General features: G+C 41.0%; 1 protein-coding gene across 5 annotated transcripts in view; it reads left to right on the forward strand.

The window, feature by feature from the left end:
* The window catches only part of clip1a (CAP-GLY domain containing linker protein 1a), a 29,512-nt gene extending 5,764 nt beyond the window's left edge, over positions 1-23,748 (forward strand). For 2 of the 5 annotated variants that reach the window (XM_049577843.1, XM_049577844.1), the window contains exons 3-26: positions 463-1,034; positions 2,057-2,181; positions 2,272-2,488; positions 2,578-2,775; positions 2,914-3,005; positions 3,130-3,190; positions 6,255-6,359; positions 8,166-9,074; positions 9,623-9,739; positions 10,024-10,072; positions 10,202-10,285; positions 10,418-10,574; positions 10,749-10,914; positions 11,472-11,687; positions 12,907-15,360; positions 16,850-16,987; positions 17,077-17,183; positions 17,380-17,500; positions 17,614-17,657; positions 18,519-18,636; positions 20,109-20,259; positions 20,397-20,449; positions 21,689-21,819; positions 22,649-23,748. In XM_049577843.1, the coding sequence (XP_049433800.1) occupies positions 463-1,034; positions 2,057-2,181; positions 2,272-2,488; positions 2,578-2,775; positions 2,914-3,005; positions 3,130-3,190; positions 6,255-6,359; positions 8,166-9,074; positions 9,623-9,739; positions 10,024-10,072; positions 10,202-10,285; positions 10,418-10,574; positions 10,749-10,914; positions 11,472-11,687; positions 12,907-15,360; positions 16,850-16,987; positions 17,077-17,183; positions 17,380-17,500; positions 17,614-17,657; positions 18,519-18,636; positions 20,109-20,259; positions 20,397-20,449; positions 21,689-21,819; positions 22,649-22,868 (6,605 nt within the window). In that variant the 3' untranslated portion in view covers positions 22,869-23,748. The other 3 variants (XM_049577847.1, XM_049577845.1, XM_049577846.1) reach the window with 3 other exon arrangements.
* Positions 23,749-24,023: the final 275 nt, after the last annotated feature.

A 24,023-nucleotide genomic window follows, 5' to 3' on the forward strand; every position in this document is an offset into this window, starting at 1 on the left:
GAGCTTATGGTATTTCAGATGCTGGCTTAAATCACCAGAAATGACATGACAGTCAAGACCTTTTTTGTGCACTCATATATATTTTAACATAAAATTAACCAGATGAGCAATTGGTTTCATCTTCAGTCAAACTGATGTTTGGTGTTTTTAACTTCAGCAAAATCATATACATGAATAAAACCAGCTTTTGAAACATTTAGATTTCTCTCACCACAACAGTGTTATTGTCTCTGTAGAATTTGATTTGAAGACCCTGACAACTGGAAGTCATGTAGAAATGTTGGTTTATGAAGGGTTTCCAAGATAGTAAGAGAGCACATTAAAAACAGAGGCACATTAAACAATTTGGATGATATTGCAATGTTTTGCACTGCATTTTTGACATTTCTCTTTTTCACACACATCAGTCACTCGATGGATTTTTAAGACTGTCTGTTCTCTTTCTCTCTCTTCATTTTTCAGCGGGCGCTAAAGCTGCTGCGGCCGACAAATCAGCTGCAAGTGCCAGTGGAGGAGATGACCAGGGTGCTGGGGAAAACTTTGAGATCGGGGAGCGAGTATGGGTGAATGGGAATAAGCCGGGCTACATTCAGTTTTTAGGAGAGGCACAGTTTGCCCCAGGACAGTGGGCAGGAATCGTTCTAGATGAGCCAATCGGGAAGAATGATGGGTCGGTGGCAGGGGTGCGCTACTTCCAGTGTGAACCCCTGCGAGGAATATTTACCCGCCCATCAAAGTTGTCTCGCACAGAGGGCGAGGCTAATGGAACTCAGACGGCACCCACCTCCCGCGCGGCATCACCCACCCCTTCAGTTGGGAGTGTAGCCTCGCATACACCCACCACAAAATCAACATTACCCTCAACTACCACAGCAACCAAGAAGGCATCCACTACTACGCCAGCTACACCAGCTACACCAGCTACACCATCCTCCAACCTCGCACGCACGAATAGTGAATCTGTCTCCAACCTCTCTGAGACTGGATCAGTCAAGAAGGGGGAGAGGGAACTGAAGATGGGTGACCGAGTATTGGTAAAGTTTGTTACATTATCAAACAGAATAAAGATGTCTTTTTCTTTCCTGGATGTTCTAGCATATGGCTAAGGCTACGTTCAGACTGCAGGCAAATCAGATTTGTTTCTCAAATCAGATCTTAGAGACAAACTGTCCACACTGTTATTTGCAAGTGGATTTGTGTTTCCAGACATCACAAATCTAGCTGCATGAGCTGCTGTGGAAACAGTAGGTGTCAGTAACTACACAGCTACTCAGGTGATGCAGCTTTCCAACATTGAAGCATGAAAAATGGAGGTTCATCATTGTGCCCTCCAAACAGTTGCACTGCACAGAACATCTGTGTTGTTCTCCATAGCACTCTGCAAGTAGCGTCATAGATTCTGCTCAGCACTTAGTCACTCTGGATCTGACACTGTCATTGTGTGTCACGTTGCGAGTGACACTAATGACACTTTGAATATGATTTGACCAGCTAGAGAAGCCAAACCCAGATGCGTCTGTAGAAATCTGGAATTTTAGACCACCTCCAAATGTGGTGTAGATCTGATTTTCAAAAAAGAAAACCATTTCATGTGTATCTAAAATCAATCTGGATATGTCAAAAAACTGTTTTTGACTGACCGTCTGACCAAGGCCTATCAGAACCCTCCTCTTCATCAGTGATATAATTTCAGAAAACTTAACACATGAAACACGATCTCTTCCACTTCATGTCACCAAATATCTATGCCTAACACTATTAAGTGCAGTCCTGTACATTTCTTATGCAAAGAAAAGTGCTCACTGCCAAATTTTGCTTCATGTCAATCTTGCATAAGTGTATGTTTAAATAATTGAAAGAAGAAAAAAACATATTTGGTGTCACATGTTGACAGTTTGGCCTCGTTCTGTTCAGAGCTAATACATGTTTGTTTCTGTTGCTTTGATGGAATTATCTCACTCAGGGTTTATTACCAGGCAAAGCTGATTACTCTTTAGGCCACTCTTATCTTTTGAGGAGATTAAATGTTGGCTAATGTTTGGTGTTTTCTTCTCAGGTTGGTGGTACCAAGGCAGGAGTGGTACGTTTCCTTGGAGAAACAGATTTTGCCAAAGGCGAGTGGTGTGGCGTGGAATTGGATGAGCCCTTAGGAAAGAATGATGGAGCAGTGGCAGGCACAAGGTAGAAAAGCCACTGGATTTATAAACAACTAAAAAAAAATGTGCACTCTGACTTCCATTATCATGATTGTATTCCGTTATGTGTCCCCAGATATTTCCAGTGCCAACCCAAGTATGGCTTATTTGCTCCAGTGCACAAAGTCACACGCATTGGCTTCCCCTCCACGACGCCAGCCAAAGCAAAAACAACCGTTCGGAAAGTAGTGGCGACACCATCGGGGTTAAAGCGAAGCCCTAGTGCCTCCTCCATCAGTACCATGAGCTCTGTGGCATCCTCTGTTAGCGCTAAGCCCAGCCGCACAGGCCTGGTGGGACATGGACATACACGGTTTCATCCATTTTTGAAAGCTGTGCTTACTCACCAGTCTGACCTTGCTTGTATTCTGTCTCTCCATAGCTAACAGAGACATCATCACGGTATAATCGTAAGATATCGGGCACCACAGCCCTGCAGGAGGCGCTGAAGGAGAAGCAGCAGCATATTGAGCAGCTTATGGCTGAGAGGGACATGGAGAGAGCCGAGGTTGCCAAGGCCACCGGCCATGTTGGAGAGATGGAGCAGGAAATTAGCCTGCTCAGGGATGATCGGGAGCAGGTCAGCTCAGCCAGTGGTTCAGCATTAACAGCCCTATGTGGATACTTAATTACTCTGAGAATTAGAGTTGCCTTGTCATCTAAATTGATTTTTTTTTTTTGTGTGTGTGTTGGTCAAATATCAACCTTTCTGTTGAAGATGGAGGCCAAGATGGATCATTTACGTGCCTTGGTAGAAGCTGCGGACAAAGACAAAGTCGAGCTACTGAATCAGCTGGAGGAGGAGCGTAGGTAAGGATAACCAGTGGTATGACCAGTCAAAGACACAGAGTCACCCATGATAGTCAGTATTTATTGTTTTGATTTTATGGGGACAGTTTGTTGAGAGCAAGATTATTTTGTTTCTGTTGAATAGGAAGGTGGAGGACCTTCAGTTCCGCGTAGAAGAAGCTTGCATTACCAAAGGAGACCTGGAGGTAAATGCACAGCACAGGTCCACACCATTTCAACTGACACGTTTTATTGAATTTGTGCTTAAAAACAAAACAGTCACCAATATAATTATATTAAATCACTGCAAACCAAACATCTCTATTTGTACTAAACACAGAAGTAGATTTTTAAACTCAGCAGTTGTCACGCTGATTGAAAATCTAAATTTTGAATCTCAGGTTCAGTTCACATACACCTTGCTGTATATCCATAACAATAAAGTGGTTCTTTTTCTTTTCTTTTTTAACTTGACATCAGTGTGTCTCCTTGGGTGCAGGTCCAATGCAATTTAAGATTGCACAAGACTAACTGGTACTCTTTGTCACAGAGCTACAGTTGAGCCCAGACAGAGCATTTGCATTACCTCTCATTTATCTTAGCAGTGGACACTACCCACTCTGCAGTATCACTTTGATATTGGCTTTAATTTGCATTAGAAGATGTGCTGTTAAATGCACCCATTGGTGCAGGAAGGCTCTGTCTTTGATGACAAGGCCAAGCTATGCCCAAACTAGAAATATACATATCCAGGCCTGATATCCATTTAGTTCACTAACCAGTTTACACATTAATATTGTTGTTCTGGGACTGGTTTAGTGAAAGACTAAATATAAAGATTAATGTTTTATATGTTGTTTTGAATGTCCATTATAGAAATATATATAAGAGTGATTATTCATATTGTCCGTGTTAATCATCAAAGCTAGGGGGATTGTCCCAAAAGGACCTGCGTTTTGCTTTTTCCTTTACATAATGTTATAGAGTTATTTAATACAGTAGGCTCTGATTACTTGTTGTCGTCCTCACAAGTGAGTCATGTTCTCATCCCAAGTTATGATATGCAGAGTATTGGGGTCCAGTGGTATCTGTGTTCATATCTGATCAAAGGATTTGTCATTTATTCCACAGTGCTACACAGGGGACCATCTCAGTTACCCCCGAAGGCCTCCATGCTCAAAATAGATGTTTAAATTGAGGGCCACAGGGTTAGAATATCCCTTTATCTTCTTTTCAAACTTGTATACTAACAGTTTATGACTTACTCACAGCTGTGGATATATTAAAAACTTGCATGCAGCTTGAAAGACACCAACAAAATAAAACAACACTCCTAATAGGCCAAACTTAAAAAATGCTTTGTTGACTTCAAGCTGTTGAAGGTGTACTAATGTTGTGCTTTAACCCTCGGTGCCTCCCTGTTCAGTGATGTGATGTGTTATTGCTTCTTCTTCCCCCTCCTCCTCGTCTTTCGTGTTGGTCCAGTGCTCAGCATGGAACCACTGGAGATGCTCCCTTGTCATTCCACTGCCCAGTCACAGACCTGAATTCAGTTTGCCCACTGCAACTAAAGGATAGATGTGCCAGGTTAAATTATAGTTTATACCTAGTTCACGGTCAATGAACAGTGAGTGCATATAAGAACCCAGGAAATGTACAGTGAACCCTACAATGAATTGTAGTTTCAAAATTACATTTTTCTTGCCACATTCATTAACTTTGAATGTGATATATCAGTTAGTTAGGCATGCACAACAGTTCATTTTTCAACCCGGTCTCACAGAAATCTGTGAAATGACTCCTGCCTCTCGACACTGTTTTGCGTGGTGGTGGCACATACTGTGCTAAAATCACATACTGACACCACAGAAACAGTGCTAATGGAAAGTCAATTGGGATCCTTGGTCAGGGTAGACACATGAATTCCCTGGTGTATCACACAATGGACGTTGGTTAAGACCTCATAGGTAGTATAAAGCGTGAGAAATTCTTTGTAGGGAGTAGGCTGGAGTTGTGGATGGATTAAAGAAACACCGGACTTTCACCTGGGAGACCTTTGTCACCTGTTTCCTGTGTGAAAAGAAACTACTTACATCACTTAATGATCTTACATCTTGCATGTAATTGCAGAATGTGGTGCTCAGAGGTTGTGGTCACTTCTTGTATTTCTGTGAGATCATGTTGTCATTTTGTCAGATTGTGTCCAAGGAGGACCAAATGTATGACCTGTGATAGGCTGTTGGCATAACATCTAAAATGGGTGCTGTTCCCCTTTTTAAAGTAAAACTTTAAGAGAACATACACGGGGCAACATGTAAAAGAATAAGCACAAATTGTGCCAGGAAGTTGCCATAAAACTCTTAGTCATAAGACACAATAGCAAGAAGTTAAATGGGAATCCTTTCGGTTTCTTGAGCCTGACAGCCTCAGCTTTTGTTTTGCTGATTGATTTTGATTAAGTTGGTCATGAATCTTGCACATGGTGGTCTGATAACTGGTGGTTTCTTAGTTAATATATACATTATGGACAATGGCCTCATCACCAAAGCGAGAAAGCAGTGTGTTATTGATAATGCTTCAGGCTTTAAGGTTGGTAAGGTATATAATCATGTGGGTTTGGGTTTCATTACAATGCAGGATTTAAATGTCTTTAAACTGACTTTGTATTGTTAAGTGAACATGACAATTCTGCAACATTAGATATGTTCTGTAAAATAATGCATTCATATATAGGGGTCAGGAAACAGCCATCACTGCTTTCTCTCCATGATGTGGTGAAGTCATTTTCAATTAATTTATTTGCTGGCTTGATACACATTATCAAATTTTCTCTGTATCATAACAATCAATGTGCTTTGTTCACCAGGTGTCAATTTTGCATGGTTACTTATAAACTGCCTCCATCAACATACTCATCCTGCACATCCATAACACATGGCCCCCTCTCTTGTCGCTTGTTTTGTATTTCCCACCATTCTCTCACAAAATTCCCTTTGTGCAGCTGTTTATGGTGCAGCCTGAAAGTTCTGCATGGGGTGTTCTTCCCATTTTCACTCATCCATCACTTCCCACCCCCACCCAATACCCTTTGCCCAATCCCCCGCCCACACACTCATACACAAACACACACACATACACACCACATCACCATAATCATTGTCCAAACCCCTCCATCCTCTCTCCTGTCTCCCTCCTTCTCTGTCTGCGTTGGGCTGGCATGTGATGGTGGCACTGGTGTGTTCTCTTCCTCTCCCCCTTGTTTACTAACAGACGCAGACCAGACTGGAGCATGCCCACATTAAGGAGCTTGAACAGAGCCTACTCTTTGAAAAGACCAAAGCTGAGAAACTCCAAAGAGAGTTAGAAGACACTAGGGTAATGAATTCTGCTCTGCAGTGTGCTGCGTTGGAAAAGAGAGCCTGTGCCGGGGAGAGTGGCCAAAAAATTTGCAAGGGGTGCAGAGAGGTGCTGGGCAGTAACTGGAGCGTTGCCTTGTATGGGCTTGTGTTGAGTCCCACCAATGCATTTTTCAGGCTTCACATTATAATAATAATACTCTTAATCCTTAAATCGAAGTGTTGCATTTATTAGGTTTATTTAAATGATTAAATCAGTCCATCCAGGGTAAAGTTAGATTCATAAAGTAGCACCACAATTTGTGGCATTAGTCACAGAATAATTTTGTAACCATTTCTGAAGTATAATCCTCCCTCCATTTAAATTGATGCACTCAAAATTCTTCGCGTTGAAAAGTACAGACTTCTGTTAAAACTGTCCAAAAATTACCACATGCATCTTTTAGCTGTCTTGAGTGAGGGCTCTTTTACTTGTGCATTTACCTGAACTCACTCTTGCTTTAATAGTATCACTGCTTAACCAGACAGACAAACTTTCCCCTTTTCCCAGCGAATCATTTTCTCGATTATCCTATGTTCTACTTCCCCAGTCCTTCCCAGCATCCATTTGTCCTGCTTATTTGGTGTCCCTGCGTTTTGCTAGTCTAAAACCTGCTCCACCTCCCAGACTATGCATCCTTGTGTTCCCCTAGGGTATTGTAGTCAGAAGGGGTATTAGGAAAAATATACACAGATTAGCCAAAACATTTAAACCACTGACAGGTGAAGTGAATAATTGATCATCTCATTACAATGCAGTGTCCTGCTGGGAAACCTTGGGTCCTGGCATTCAAGTGGATGCCACTTGACACGCTCCACACTGTTTGAGACCAAATACAATCCCTCATGCTCCATGTCACACCACAAAAACTGCTCAGGAATGGCCCAAGGGACATGTCAAAGACCTGAAGGCTGGAGGCTCCAAACTCCTCAGGTTTCAATCCAATGGAACATCTGTGTGACGTGCTGGTAGCCCAAGCAACCTGTGTCCAGGCCTGGACACAGGACCCCTGGGGGTGACTGCCATAAGGGGGTGTACTTGATCTATCACAGTTGATTGGTGGTGTGTGTCAAGTGTCAGCCACATGATTGACAACACCCAAGATTTCTCAGCAAAATGTTGCATTCTAATGATATGATTATTCGCTTTAGCTGTCAGTGGTGTTGATGTTTTGGCTATTTGGATCATAGTTTCTACAGGTTCTTATCAAGAAATTTTTATTTTAATTTAATGATTTAATTAACCAAGCAACTAGATAATTAGTTGGTAGCAAAAATAGATGCATGTTTGAGAAGATTAGAATCAACAATAGATTTGGAGCATAGGCTAAAGTAACTGGATTAACATAAAAATAGTGGAACATATCAGTACTCCCAGAGGGTTTTTTCTTAGTCCATGCCTCATCTAAATCATGAGGTCAATAATGGCATTAATTCAGTGATTCATAGTGTTAGCATAATGGATGGTGGAAAATATTGTACACACAGTTATAGCTCCATACATGCTTTCAGTGTTCACTTCCATTATTTGGATCATACCGTTTATAGCCACTAGAGGTCAGTATAACACTTTGGTTTTAGGGTCAGTGTTTTTCATGCACTTCTCATTAAGCAAGCAAATTAAACAGTTGTCGTACTATTAAGTGCATTGTTGTCTGTAATTGCACTTTACAAAGTAGTTTTCCATTTGTTAAGTAACAGTAAAGTATGATTAAGTGTTTGTACACGGTGCTTCAGTATGACAGATTGGGACACACCTTTGAATGTAAGATTTCTGCTTTTAAAGGTTGCTACTGTGTCGGAAAGATCCCGAATTATGGACCTTGAGAGGGACCTTTCACAGCGAACAAGAGAGGTGGCTGACCTGCAGCTGCGTCTCGGGACCCAGCAGGGTTCTGAGGACTCAGACTCTGCTCTTTCTCCCCTTCTGGAAGAGATAAACTCTTTGAGGGATCAGTTGGCTTCTCAAGAGGCTAAGCAGCAAGAAGAGCTGGCAAACTACAAGGAGAAGCTAGAAGCTCAAGAAAAGACCCACAGCGAGGCAGCTGCCCAGCTACAGGCTGCATCTGTAAGGCTCTCTGGTGACAACGAACAGTTGCAGATGCGCTTAAGCCAGGCTGAGAAGGAGAATGCTGACACTATTGAACTGTGGCGTTCCAAGTTGGAATCTGCTATTGCCTCTCACCAGCAAGCCATGGAGGAGCTGAAGGTGTCATTCAGCAAAGGCGCAGGTGCCCAGACAGAAGAACTTATTGAAACCAAAAGTGCACTAGAGAGGCTGAAGATGGAACACAAGTTGGCTCTAGAGGAGGCTGGAGCCAAACACGAGGGTGATGTCGCAGCCTGCGCTCGGGAGATGCAGGCATTGAAGGCACAACTGTCGTCCTTGACTGAGGACAAGGAGCGACTGGAGGAGTTGCTCCGGTCCAGCGTTGAAAAAACAGAGGAGCAGCACCTTGTGGAGATGGAGGATGTTCTTGGAAAACTTCATGCTGCTGAAGTTAGGGTGAAGGAGCTTGAGGAGAAAGAAGAGATGTTGACACAACAGGCCCAAGACAAGGACAGAGAAACCAAAGAGCAGATGTCAGAAATGGTGGCTCTGCACAGCCAAATAGCACAAGGTAACCAGGAGCTTGTGGCCCTGAAGAGTCAATTAGAAGTGGCTCAAAGCCAAGGGACCGTCCAGGGTGCAAAGGTGGGTTCCTATTTATCTCCTGACCATTTGAAATACTTCATTTACAGTGTGTCTCATGTTTGAGCAAAGCAGTGTCTTTATTCTGTAGTTTGGTCATCGTGGCATGTTTGGATGATTGGCAGTCATTGTTTTGTTGAAGCTGGCATGCAGGACTTTTGTCTCCTACCTGTCATTCAGAGTAATTCAATTTACAAAAACACTGTTGACTTGTGCTGATAGCACACCACATCTCCCCTGACCCCCATCTAAATGCTTCCTCTAAATGCAGAGTTTTTCTTTTATTTCTGGAGCTTCCACTCCAGAAACTTTTCTTCAGTGCTTCTTAGGATTGTCCACCCTCACCGTACTCCTAGCTACTTGTTTCTTCCCCTTTCTGCCCCTCTTTAGCTCTGGCTGTATGGTGTAAAATGCATCACTTCCAGTGCGCCAGTGCAGGAATGTCACAGCAGACACCAGACACCACCATTTTTTGTCTTGATGAGTATATTGCTTTGCTTGTTTGTTTATCTCTTTTGTCCACTGTAATTTTTACCTCACGTGTGCTATAGGTTAGTGAATTGAGCTCACAGTTGGAGGCCCAAAAGCAGGAAGTCCTCTCTTTACAGCAGAGTCTGACAACTGTGCAGAAGGAGAAGGATGCCCTGGGACAGGAGCTGGGAGACCTGGTGAGGCTTATGGTTTAATTCTGGATGTGGATACAGTACGTGTTTTGCATTAGGATTGAAAATTAGGACTAATTGAAGTCACTGGTCTGTTTCATGTTCAGTGGCCTTTGAAGAACAAACTACGTTCATCATGTCTGGCATTTCCCTACTGCAATGTCTTGTATATATCTGCCAACATATACTGATATGATACTTGCAATGAGCTAACATCTGCTTATATATTGCCTCGTACAAAGTGTCAGCTGATTTCATGACTAAATATGCAAATGCATTTTCCTCCACAGAAACAAAAGTCGGCTGAGGAGCAGACTAAATCATCAAACACTATGCAAGGTAAATGACTTAGACAGTTGTAAAAGTTTAGTTAGTCATATGTCTTTGCAACTGAAAAAGGCAAATTAGTGGCAGCGGAAAAACCAAAGGCCTCAAGAATCTAAAATGTAAGATTTTTCTTTTTTGCAGAAACACTTGAGAAGCTCAGTCAGAAGGAAGAGCAGTGCACGTCTTTGACCACCGAATCAGAGTCTCTAAAAAGTCAACTTGCTGGTGAGAACATTACAAGCTACACTCATGTTAAGTGTTTTATATAAAGCTTAGTATGTGATATGTTTTTCTTTCCTTTCTTATTGAATTGTAATCCTTAAAACCTCTGAACAAACTCGTCTTGTCTTTATTCAGGGCTGGAGAGGAAGCTCAAGGCCGCAGACGAAAAACTTGAGCAGCTTTCTAAGGATAAAAGCAAGCTGGAAAATGATATTTCAGACATGATGAAGACCTCTGGTGATAGTTCTGCACAGCTGACCAAAATGAATGAAGATCTCATACAGAAAGAAAGGTACCACATTTCATTAATCTTTGCTCATATATTACATCATTGCTCCACCAGTCCTGTCAAAACTGGAAAGTCAAATTTCTCGCCTTTGTTGTAATCCATGCTGACATTGATTCAGTTATCTAACGCATCACTGAACAACCTCCTCAAATGGACTCTCTTTTTGTCATCTCTCAGGAGACTTGAGGAGTTACAGAGTCAGCTATCAGAGGAGAAGGAGAAGGTTGCACATTCAAATGAACAACTCCAGCAGGAACAGTCCCGCAAAGAACAGGAGCTGAAAGAGACCAGAGAAACACATCAGTCTGAATTGAGTGGCCTTCAGGAGAAGATCACTAACTTGGTTAGTATTTTTAGGCAGTCACAAAAAATGTGTTTGTGTTTTAGAATTAAAGTTATATTATGTAGGGATAGTTGGTTACTGTTTGTAAAGAGTGTTGCCAGTGATAGTGAAAGCCAAAACCAGATCCTCTCTAGTTCTGGAACGAGCTTTGTCCGTTTGGCATTTCGCCTTACTATATTTGTGTGACATCACCTGTGCATTTTGCCCAGAAACGTCCCGAATACAGCAAAATAAGAAGAAAATACAGGCAGAGGGCAGAGTCTCAGCAGATAAACACACCACCACACATTTCTAGTGGTTTTTAAGTGCTGATTAAGTGGAATTAATTTTATATGAATCTGTACACTTTCAAAATCATACATAGTATGCCTTTAAATGTCAGTTAATTGAGGATTTACTGTCAATTTCATAGACATTAAAATGTGTAAAACTTGACTTACGATGCAAAATCATCCATTTTCAGATCAGTTTGACCTTCCGTCAAAAGCTGCTTCAAAACAAGTAGATAAGTGCTTTAATGTGATCAGTTATTTTCTTTCTTATTTTCTGTTTTCTAGGAGAAGGCTGTTAAACAAGGTGAGGCCCTGGTTGAGGAGCTGAAGGCTTCAAAAGAAAAATCCCTCTCTCAGGCCTCAGAGCTCCATGCGAAGGAACTTGAGGCGCTGCAGAGTGAGGCTGACAAGTTGAAGCAGGAGCTCTCTTCCTCCAAGGACAAAACCAAGGACCTTGAGAAGTTGGTATCTGAGCTGCAGCCGTACAAGGAACAGGCTCAGGTAAGAACAAACCCTCGAAGCTACAGACACATTGGCTGAACTGATGTGTTTTACTTTTCAGCCAGTTACATGTTTGAAGTAAAAATGATTTTTTTATGTATTAGTGATTTTACTAATGTTGGATTATTGAAAATCATCAGTTCAAACAACTGTGCCTTAAACCAGTAGGATGTAAGCATCATCATCTATAATACGTTGCACCAGTTTAAACACTAAAACTGAATGTAAAACCAAATCAAGCTTTACAACAAAATTATGGGAGACAACATGCAACTGTGTAAGAAGTTTTGTCTTCATTGAACATCAGTGATTAATACATATTATCAACATTTTCAATTTCAGTTACCCACCACCATACAGATTATTTGTGATGAGTTGCTCATTTTCCCCCGGACATAAAAGCTAATAACCTCCTCTTTCATATTCATCTTAGCTCTGTGTTTGATGGTGCCATGGGCTACATGCTGGCAGGGGTCCACCTGGTTAAAATTATATCTTAAACATATTTTGAAACAGTTTATGGTTATTGAACAAAGGAATTGTTGAAAACAATTGAATTACTAGTTAACCATCTAAATACTGTATGATTGGCTATTGATTTGAATTTTCTTTCATATTAAACAAGATGCTGAACACTTTTGCTCTGTGCCCCTGCTAGCATTGTTTATTAGCCCGATATTTTATTTAGGGGAACATTTTCACTTTCTAACAAAAAGATTAGTTTAATGTGTTTTTATATATCATGAAAGGCATTCATTGACAACATTGACTCCTACATCCTACTATTTTTTGTTTATTTTATAAAACTAATATACAAGAAGACACACAGAAAATACTAGTGCCATGCAAATTCCTGTAATGATTCAAGAAAGTGCTGTATAAAATGCAGCTGTATAAAGTGATCATAGTCATACACTCTGGCAGCCAGCAGCCACTCTTTGTTTATACACCAGTCAAATTTGTTGCCAACAATTTGTTTAATACACTTAATAGCGGTAATTAAAGGTTGAGGTGAAAATGTTCCGTCTTACATGGTTAAAAACCATTGTGGTGTAAGCTGCGGTGTGATCTTTTGCCATTTTTGATGCTTCTGCAGCTTAACCTTTCCAATTGCATATCACTTATGTCCATATCTGCTTGGTTTATTTTTGGATTCATCTTACTTTACCCTGTATATATATTCCCCTCCTTTTTTTTCTTTCAACTTTTATTTTCCCAGTGTCTTTCTGCTGAGCTTGACTCCTCCAAGCATGATGTTGAAAATATGTCCAAAAAACTGGAAAAGCAGAGTCTAGATCTGGAAAGTAAGTGTAAAGAATTTGAGGATGTTAAGGCTGAGAAAGGCAAACTGGAGAAACAGCTTTCAGAGGCGCAGACTAAGCTCTCTGCCCTTGAGATTACTCACCAGGAGCTCTCAGTCCAGCATGAAGAGCTGCGAGTAACCAGAGACAAGCTTTCAAAACGTCAAGAGGAACTACTGGCTAACAACAAGAGCTCAGATGAAGAAAAGACTTCATTGAACAATGAGTTGCAGAAGCTCAGAGATCTTCTTCAGGAAGTTCAGACTGAAAACAAAAACCTGAAACATGCTAAAGGTGAACAACAGGTCCAAATTGAGGAGCTTCAAAAACAAAATGCAGAGAAGAATGACTTGCTCCTAAAGCATCAGCAGGACATCCAGCAAATTGAGGCTAAAAAGAAGCAGCTACACGAGGATTATGAAAATGTCTGCAAAGAGAAGAGCCGGCTCGAAAACGACCTCAATGAAAGCAGGTCAAAGCTCACAAGTGAGAAGGACAATCTTATCTTAGAGAGAGACTCTGCTAGAAATGCCAAAAAATCTCTTGATGCGAAGAATGCTGAGTTGCAGGCAAAACTTAAATCCTTGAACTTAGAAAAAGAAGACCTCACAATGAAGAACACCCAGCTGCAGGCCCTCACAGAAACACTGACAAAAGAGAAAGTAGAGATGTCCTCTGAAATCAGTGCTGCTGTGTCGGATAAAAAGAGCCTTGAGACCATGAAGGAGGAGCTCCAAAATAAGCTCAGTGTTACTAAGAAAGACTTGGAGAGCTCTGCCCGTGAATGTCAAGAGCTAAAAGCCTCCAAAATGAGCCTGACCCAGATGCTTGAAGAGTTTAAGACAAGCAGTCAGGTGACTGATTCTGAGAGGCTTCAGCTTCTGCAGGAGAAAGAAGACTTACTCGCAATCCAAAGAAAAGTCTGTAATGAGAAAGAAGAGCTCCTTAGAGAGATAGAAGAATTAAAAGAGAAGCTTCAAGTCTCTGCAGAACAACTGTCAGAGTCTAACGAGAAACTTAAAGAAGCATTATCATCTTTTGAGCAAGAGAAGGAAGCATTTCGCCTTCAGAGTTCTGAAAGTGAGATGGCTCTACATGTTATACGAAAAGAAAAGATGAGCCTGGATTCAGCACTAGAGCAGCAGAAAATGGATTATGAGCGTTTGGCAGGGGAGAAGGGAGAATTAGAGGAGAAGCTCACAAAAGCCATATCTGACAATGATACTCTTTCTCTTGAGCGCGATAAGCTAGCTGGTGACATCCGAACAAGTAAAGACCAGTTGGATAGTTACACCAGAGCTAATGACCTCTTTGCTGAAGAGAAGTCTCACTTAACGACAATGCTAGAGGAAACCAAACGCCAAAGAGAAGAAGTTGCAGCGGAGATGACGTCTGTGAAACGAGAAAAAGCCGACTTACAAAATGAGGTGCAGAAACTCAACTCTGATATTGAAGTTCTTAAAAAGGGCAAAAATGAACTGGTTCAGGAGCAGAGTAAACTAAAAACAGATCTTGAGAAGGCAAATTCAGAACTTTCTCAACAGGTTGATAGCCTTACAAAAGACTGTCAGCGTCTGCAGTCGTTGCAGACTGAAGCTGACAACAAAGCACAGTCCTCACAGAAAGAGAACCAGGGTCTGCTTCAGGAGATCCAGGAATTAAAATGTCAGATTGAATCAGTGTCAGGGGCCAAGCACCTTCTTGAGACCCAGCTACAGGCCGAGTCCACTGAACGGAATAAAGTCATATCTGACAAGGATGGTCTCTCCAAACAAATTGAGGAGCTGCAGAAAACTTTGTCCAAAGTTAAACAGGAGAATAAAGACATTTCTTCTAACCTTAAGAACGCCGATGAGCAAAAGAAGTCTTTTATGATGGACATGGAGGCTTTGAAAACACAATTAAAGCAGCAAGAGCAAGAAAGCAGTCAGCTGACAAAAGATAAAGAACAGCTGTTATCTAAGCTTGAGGAGACGGGCAAACAGGTGACCTTGCTGACCACAGAGAAGGTAGACCTTTTAGCTGGACAGTGTAAATTGGAGCAGAGCTTTTCTTCTCTCCAGACAAGCCAAGAAAGTTGGCTCGCAGAACGGTCAAGACTCCTGGGAGAGATCGAGAAGATGCACGCTAGCCAGAAACAACTAGAGGCTGATGTCAAGGGCCTTCACACCGATAAAGAACTTTTGGAAAAGCAATGCAAGAGTGCTGTTGCAGAGGCATCGGCTTCTGCCGTTGTGAAAGAGGAGATTTCCTCCAGCATCTCTAATCTAACAGCTCAGAAGGATGCCCTGCAGGTGGAGAGAGATGAAGCCACCCAGCAAGTCAAGCAGCTGCAGTCCCAACTAAAAAATGCCATTTCTAAGCAGCTTGAGGTATTCCTCCTCCTCCTCCTCCAGTAGTAATCACTGACACACAAATACCGTAGAGTGGCTGGGGCTACGTCACCCTCTCACTGCATGCTTGCTGGTTTGTTTCCCTTTCCCCTTTCCTTTTATTCTCGTGTCTAACTTTCATCTTCCATGTACTAACCGCTGTAAATGACCCTTAGCTCCCAGCCTTTGCCTGTGGGCTTATAACGTGATCTAACGGAAGGCGAAATTCTTCTGGGTTACACGACTGTATAGGTCAAAGGTGATCTTTATTACACTCACCATCTGATGGTGTGTCATATTTTATTTCATTGCATCATTGATGTTAATATATTCACTTACTAATATATATTCCACCATATAGTTTTTAGAAAAAACAATTTTTACATTTTTGGGGCTTGTGAAGTCTCTCTGAGCAGAATTACACAAAAAGTATGGAAAAAAATAGTTACATATATTGATATTACACAGCTTTAAGTTGTAATGAAAGGACAACTTACTTACTTTTAACAGGGCTTGAAATACTGCGTGCATTTGTACAGTAGTGCGCCAAAAATTTAAGCTTAGCACATAATTCTCAGCTCTACATGCACTGGTGCACGTAACTACTGAACTGCTGCCAGCTCTCAGGCATTGACCGTGAGATTCACGCAGTTTGCGCACACGCTCTGACAGGACGCAAACAGACAAGACCTAACAGCACAACGCAACGGCAGCAGTGTGCAAAACACTGCAGTCAAGCCAGCTGCCGCTTGGATTTTAATGTGCATCTGTTTGTGCTGTTGGTGCTGCCAAAAAGGATGAAAAAAGACTCACATTGAAAATTGCTTCATTTATAAACTCTAAAATATTAAATGAACGTTTTTCTTAAGGAGTTTGCTGAAATTTTCAACATGATCCTGTTAGGATGACTCTGAAATTACAATTACACCATATGGTGCAATAAAAAAAAAACGGTTTGGTACAGGTAAAAACATTTCGGTGCATGTAATTTTAAAAGTTACATGCACCAGTGCATGTACAAAGAAAAAAGTGTTTTTTGCCCTGTTTAAAGTAAATCTACCACAAAAACCTTTTTTCCTATCTGACTCGTTACACAAGTTACAAGTTAATTGGTTGACAGTATCCGTTCTGAGGCCACAGGTTGTAGAGTTCCTGTTCATAGTATGCACTAATTATTGTCCTCCAACATGTTGATGTTTTTAATTCTCAACCAGAATGTACTCAAAAATTTCAATGAAGTAAGATTTGAATAGCTGATTCTTAATCAGTGATAGAGATAGATGATTAATGAAGCATGCAGTTAATTTATTAAACAATGTTAAAATCATTGGTTGAGTTCAAACGATACGATATGAACAGCTTCATCAAATGACCTGCAAATGTCTCAGTCTGGCTAGTTGAGGTCATTAGGTGTTGATGTCACCCAAACATTTGCTGCTCTTAATTTGAAACTGTTCTTAGCAAATGTCTTGCTCGTGCACCGTTTCAGGTGACAGAGGCCTCCGGCAAGACTGCTGAGGCTCTGGAACAGCTGACAAAAGAGAAAGCCAGTTTGATGCAGGAGAAGAACGAAGCCCAGTCTTTGCTGGAAGAGCTCCGGAGCTCCAAGCAGAAGATGGAGACACAGGTAAGAGATGCTAATGTGAATTAAATTAAGTCTTCGGTATTCTCTTTTAGCTGCAGTTTCAGCAAATAAATATGTCGTTATTGTTTTAGCTGAAATCACTGGAGAAAAATAATTCGAAGTCCCAAGAAGATCTGAATGTATCTAAAGAGCTGCTTTCCATAGAGACTCAGAGGACTGAGAGTCTGAGCAAGGAGATGTGAGTATATCCTTAGTATTGGAGGCTGGTAAATCAGAAATCTGTCAGATTTAAGTATGAATAGTTTCTAAGTTGTTGGTTACAGTAAGTGAAGAGACATGGGAGAAGGAGTTTCTTCGAACCAGTATGTTGTCTACAGGAGTTCCGAATTCAAGTCAGAATTCCTCAGGTGATTTTAACTTTTGTATTCATTCAGTGAGGAGCTTAAAGAAGCGGTTTCTGTGAAGACGCAGTCCCTGGAGACGCTCCAAGAGGAGAACAACAAGCTGACTCAAGAGCTTGATAAAAATCACAAAGGGCAGAGTGATCTTCAGAAGGTGCAACATTTTCAACTTTGTTTTTAGAAATCTTACAAAGACCTACATGCATCAGAATATGTTGTGTTTCAGCTATTGATCCATGATGGGTCTTATGTTTTTTTTTTCCTCAGCTCAAGGATGAGTACTCAAAACTCAAAAAACAGCTGAAGCAAAGGTAAGAGAATGTGTCATTTTGTGATTCGGGCAGTCTCTCAGATCTGTGCAAATTCACCAACATAACAAGCCTGTTAAAATAAACACAAATGCTTTCACCTGTGTGGCACTTGCTGATATGCAGTGCTTTTATAATTAAGGAAATGGTATATCATGCTGTTCTTTTCCTTCAAAGCCTGCCAAATAATGCCTTCAGGTACTATACACCTTAAATACTATGTGATGTTGGTCATCATCATGTAATAGTGCAAATAAATTAACCACATATATGTCGGCAGATAATTAGGAGCAACCAAGGTGCAGTCACATTATATTTATGTTTAGTGAAATTTCCTTGCAAAAAAAGGATGTGATGTCACATTTCTGAGCTGCAAATCTGGAGCTGGAGATCGCACCAAAACTGAAAACGCATGCCTCAAAAGCATCCGTCATTTCAATAGAAGTGAATGGGAAACAGAGCAAATATATGTAGTATAATTTAAAGCACAATGCATCCTTAATCATTACACAAAAAGTAATTTAATCTACAGTCCTATCTCACATGCTTTCACTACTGATTTTGCATGTTTGTGTGTTTGTCTTTTTTCCATTTATACTTTACTTTACTTTACACTGTACTTTCTTTATTTGCAGTCTTACCAACAAGTGTACCAAATATTCTACCAGAGAAAAAATGGCTCCTGATTCTCTGCATGTCTCTTTGACCTTTAAAATTTCCCAACATCTTGGATAAATTATAGTTTGAATTCCAAAGTTGGAAATCTGCTTAGAAACAGTTTGGTGAATTAGGGCCAGTTTTCCTCTGCCTGGTGTGACTGTGTACTCTGTCTCTGTGATTTAATTGGTATTGTGTATTTGCTAGTGAGAGCACCTTGAAGGAGCAGTTTGACAAGGAGAAGGCTGCCCTCCAACAGTCCATCTATAAAAACAGTGCCTTAATTTCAGAAAAGGACCAGCAGGTGGAAAACCTGAAGAGCGAGGTGAGAATCAAATGCACGATGGAACTCTCTTATTGTCAAGTGTTGAGCTTGCACAAAATGAATTGAAATGAATGAAGTAAAGATTTGAGAGCACCAAAGACAGATTTTTGAATGTTCGTAAACAGACAGAAGCACACTGATGTCTTTATTTCCTGCACCCTTGTGTCAAAATCTTGAGCTGTAATGGTAAATTCTAAGGAATAGGAGATAAAAGTGGGTGCTTGCCTTCAGCCTTAGATAACCATTAAAGAGACGTCTTCAAAACCAGCCCAGATGTAACTTTCACCGTCATTTCCCTTTCACAGTTGTGAGACTAAAAAAAGAGCAGACCTTGCCATGTCATTTCTTACTTTGCAGAATCTGACAGGATGTCACTTCTAGGTCAGAAAGTTTGTTCCACTTTCATTTTGAGTGTGCGTGCAAAGGATCCTACAGTGTGTCTAACCTAAATAAAAGACATTAAAGAGTGTGAGCAAGAAAAGTGCTCACGTAACATGCTGGTGCAATGGTTAGCATTGTTGCAAGAGGGTTCCGGAATGGGGGAGCCCTTCTGTGCGGAGTTTGCATGTTCTCCCCATGTCATCGTGGGTTTTCTCTGGGTACTCCAGCCTTCTCCCACAGTCCAAAGACATGCAGGTTAATTGGTGACTCTAAATTGCCCGTAGGTGTCAAAATGAGCGTGAATGGTTGTCTGTCTCTATGTGTCAGCCCTATGATAGTCTGGTGACCTGTCCAGGGTGTACAGGCTGTATACAGAAAACATGTAATCAACCTAAAGCACATAAACAGCAGACTATAACCAAAAAAAAAAAAAAAAAGAAGCTGCCAGACATACTGTATATGCAGTATGTCTGTGCATAAATGATTTGTAAGCCATTTTCAGCATGTCACATAGTCAATTATTGCAAGAGTACAGGTCAAGGATAGCCATACAAATTTAACGATTCTTTGTCTTTGAAATAATAATTTACTCCATAAGCTTAAAACAATTGGATGCTTTAGTGTTATAAAACTGTGTTCTCTCCATTTGTAAGACTAAGATAATTTTGTCGAGCTGTGTCTGAAATCAGGGGGTGCAGGAGATTTACAGCATTTTAGAATCATCTTCTTTAAAGATTCAATTTCGAGCATCATTGCCAATTGGTACTCAGATGTATTGTTCAAGTCGGACGCTGAGCATCCAAAGAGTGCCAGTTTTTGGTCAGTGGGGCTATTCCTAACATAGACCCTGGAGAGCCACTGAAATATTTCACACCAGTAATTGTGAAATTGAGGACAGAGCCAGAAAAGACGTGTTAAAGAGCCATCTGCACCTTTGCATCTCCCACATAATGGGGAAATGGAGATGGATACATTCACTTAACTTGGTCTTTGAGTAATGGAGTCTATGGATGACTCTGTATTGAATCAGGTTGGTGTTAATCAAACTTTTTTTTTCAATACTGAACAGCATGGGTTGTTTTTTTCCACAGCTGGCTGTACTGCGTGGGGAAAGTGCCTCAGTTAAAACACTGCAGGGTACAATTCAGGCCTTAGAGCGGGACAAGGCTAATCTACAGGACCGTGTTCAGAGACTGGAGAAGGACCTGGCTACTGGGCCTGACACCATCAACAAGTCCTCAGGTAAGAGTGGGTTTACCTCATGACCACAGCTAATATGTCTGTTAGCACTAAGTCAGTTCTCTGTGAGGTGACCTCCAAAAGAAAACAAGATTACCTAATGTACTTCTGCATTTCATTTAATCTTGTACCTGTCCCAGGTGATGCAGTTTTGGACCAACTAAGGGAGGATAAGGAGACAGCAGAGAGTCAGGTGCGTAAAGCTTTGCTCTCATCCAGAATAAAACTAATCATATGCCTGGATAATTTGAGGGTTTTTGCCATTCATGCATTCAGTGTGAAGATGCTTCCCTACCCTGGCCCATAGAAAGTTCTGGTTTGACAACTACACGGTCTCATTTACATTTTCATCATATTTGGGGCAGTCGTACGGAAACAGTCTTTCTGAATGCTGTTTGTGAAATGACTGTGCTGCTTATTCAGACATTTACTAACATAAACTACTTCTGATGTAGCAGTAGACTCTGAATTTTACAGTTTACTGTTGACTCATGTAGCTGTTACAGTATAATGTTTTACAGAGGTGAAGTGGGTCTTGAAATTCATTAGAAGCATACCAACTTCCGACATCATCTCAGCTTTTACAGTGCTGATAGATATCAACCTGTATCACAGTTTCAACCAGCATTTGACCCACAGTGGTGGGACGATGGCGTGTGTCATCAGTGTCCTTCACTTACTTCTCATTTCCAGCCTCGTTAACTCTAAAATGTTATACTGTATTGTTTGTGTTGGTGATGACTTGAATGTTGTCTGGCAATAGATGGGTCTTAATTTGATTCTCAATTTTTTTTTTTTCTTCTCCCTCTCCTTCTCTTTCTTAAACTCCAACTCCTCTGCCCTGTCTCTGATGTTGGCAATGCTACACCACCATCAGGCAGCGGTTTGTTAATGTTTTTCATCAGCTTCACTTGTGCATGTTTGTCTGTCACCGTCACTGTGGCTCCTATGTTTTGTTCAGTGGATCACATTTTAGTTGGTGTCAAAACTACAGTGTTCCAAAGACAAATCAAGCTTGGTTTTTCAGTACCTTTAGCAGTGAATAAGCTCTCTGATGAAATTTCTAGGAAATATTACTTAACTTAGTTCCTTAGCAGACATCAGATCTGTTAAAGATACTGTAACTCATCATCAGTGGGTATTTTACAGACTGTCCTTGTGACTCATTCCAAGTGTTGATTTTTCTTTGGTTGACGACTCACAGTGACAACTCACCACTCTAGTCACAATTAGGTTAATTATTTGTGGAATATGGCAAGGCATAGTCACTACTGATTATAATGGTATTGTCATAGGGTTGAGGCAAAGTCTTGGCACATAATACAATGAATAAATGTCACAGGGAGACCCTATATCGATAATAAAACAAATATTGTATTGGATAACAGATCATTCGCCGGTACTGATGCTATGTTCTGCGTCACCTTTACAGATTGAGTTCCTGAATTCAGTCATTGTTGACCTCCAGAGGAAAAATGAGGAACTCAAGGACAAATTGGAGAAAATGGCAGCTGCTGCTCTGAATGGGAATAATCCAAGTGAGCTGGATAACTATGATGATAGGTAAGTCCCTTCCATTAGAGCTGGGTTGATTTCCATTTTGCCAGTTCGGTGTATGAGCTTAACCTAGCCTGAGTGTCAGACTGAAGCTCCCAGAACCTTCAGTCTGACATGGCTGCCATTGAAGGCGATTTACAAGGGGGAGGGAATTTGATTTTTCCCTAACCAATCAGTAGAGATCAGCGACTCACCCAGAATCTGACATCATTAGTATCCATGCCTCGGGGGTGCCGAAAACAAGCGAGCATTGCCCGTTTAAAATGTCTCCGTCGTCATGCACGCCCAGCTGCATCACTGTTAAATCCAGTTTAGCAGCTTCCTTAATTTGGTCCTCCATTAACGCGAGTAGTGGCGAAATACCTCAATAGCATCGTTAATGTGGTCTGTAGGATCTGTAGCGGTCGCCATTGTTGCTATCCTCACCAGTTACCCACCGGCGTACAGCTTGACATCAGCGTGGCGCTGATTGGCTAATCACTAGACCCCCGGCGTTCATTGGTCCGTCCATCGTTTGGACGAGATAAATCGCAAATTCATTAAAGTATGCCAGACCAGAGATGCAAGCCTGAGTGGGCGGGGTCTATGGTCTGGAACCATGCTAAGCTTAACCAGCTGACCCTGCATTTGTAATAATGTCATTATTAAGTGCGACGCCTAGTGGTAAAATTTGGTATACCAATCAGTTGTTTGGCTTAATATCAAACCGGTTTGAAAATTTTTACTCCGACCCAATCCGACCATCTGTACCAGACTTTTTCTGCCTTAAAATAACAACTCTGTGGCAGAACAACTATTTTAGTTACACACAAAGCTGCTTTCTTTTTCTCTACAGCCATGACAAGAAGAAGAAGCCTCCCCCAAGGCTGTTCTGTGACATCTGCGACTGCTTCGACCTCCACGACACTGAGGACTGTCCCACACAAATGCAGATGCCCGACTCCCCACCACACACCACCTACCACGGCAACAAGGGCGAAGAACGGCCCTACTGCGACATCTGTGAGGTCTTTGGCCACTGGACCGACGCCTGTAATGATGACCAGACCTTTTAAGCCTTTTTCCACCCTCGTTCGCACAATCAGTATATTTGCACATCATGTTAGATTACGCCGTGCTTTTTGTGCTTTTTGGGGTTTTGGTTTGTATGCGTGCATCTCGTGTGCTTGTTTTTGCCAAGCGTCTTTGTCCATGCCAGTCCTTAAGCGCTCTTACAGGAGAATGGTCTTCTCACAATCTCTTTCCGAAAAATAATATACAGCAGTTAACAATTTTTATTTGTAATTGTAAATGACTTTGAAGCAAAAATGTTTGATATTCTGGGTTTGTGTGAGGAGGAGATGTTATAGGTGGATGTATCAACGCGGGAGAAGCAATGATCTTCATCAGATCATTTAATTTATCAATATCCTGACATTGTTTGCACAGCTCGTTGGGAAATTACAAAGATAATTTAGTATAATGAAAGGTGTTTATTTGAAGCTGTAAATTACTTGATTGAAAAAAATATCAGTTTGTGCAAAAAATGGGTGAGCTATAGTTTATTTTTTTATGCCTGGAAATAATATGTACTCTAAAGGTTTGATAGTATGTGTGTGATTTTGTGAGGGGTCGTCACAGGGGGGAGGATTTTCTCACTCTTGCCTGGAGTGGACCCGTGAAACACAGTGCTGTTTGGCTTTAACAGGAACTTTTTTTATGGTCTTCATGAAGGAACTGATGGATGATTGTTTTTAAAAAAAGAAACAGTGAGACTTAAAGCACTTCACACTGACTTTAACTCCCTCAGTTCCAGTGAAATGGCCTTTCCAAAAGGTTTCTTTGCAAATAAAAAAAATCACATCTGGATGAAACAATTAAATCCTTAGGCATTTCTTTCAAAAATGTTTTGAATATCTGTATAAAAATAAATTAAATTTATGTATAAATTAAAAATTTGTGTATTGACTGTTCAGTTAAAAGCACTAAGCTTGATCTTTGTGTCTGGAAAGTTTGAAAGCATGTTTTACAATGCTTTTTCCCCTGAGAAGATTTTCATGTCTGCTCAGCTTGTAACAGACCTCTCCTTAACGTCTTGAGCTGGGTTAAAAGGTCCAGTGTGTAGGATTTTTGGGGATATATATTGGTAGAAATAAAATATAGTCATAACTCTGTTTTTATTAGTGTATAATCACCTGAAAATAAGAATCATCATGCTTTCATTATCTTAG

This window comes from Epinephelus fuscoguttatus, linkage group LG6, assembly GCF_011397635.1.
Source record: "Epinephelus fuscoguttatus linkage group LG6, E.fuscoguttatus.final_Chr_v1".
NCBI lineage: Eukaryota > Metazoa > Chordata > Actinopteri > Perciformes > Serranidae > Epinephelus > Epinephelus fuscoguttatus.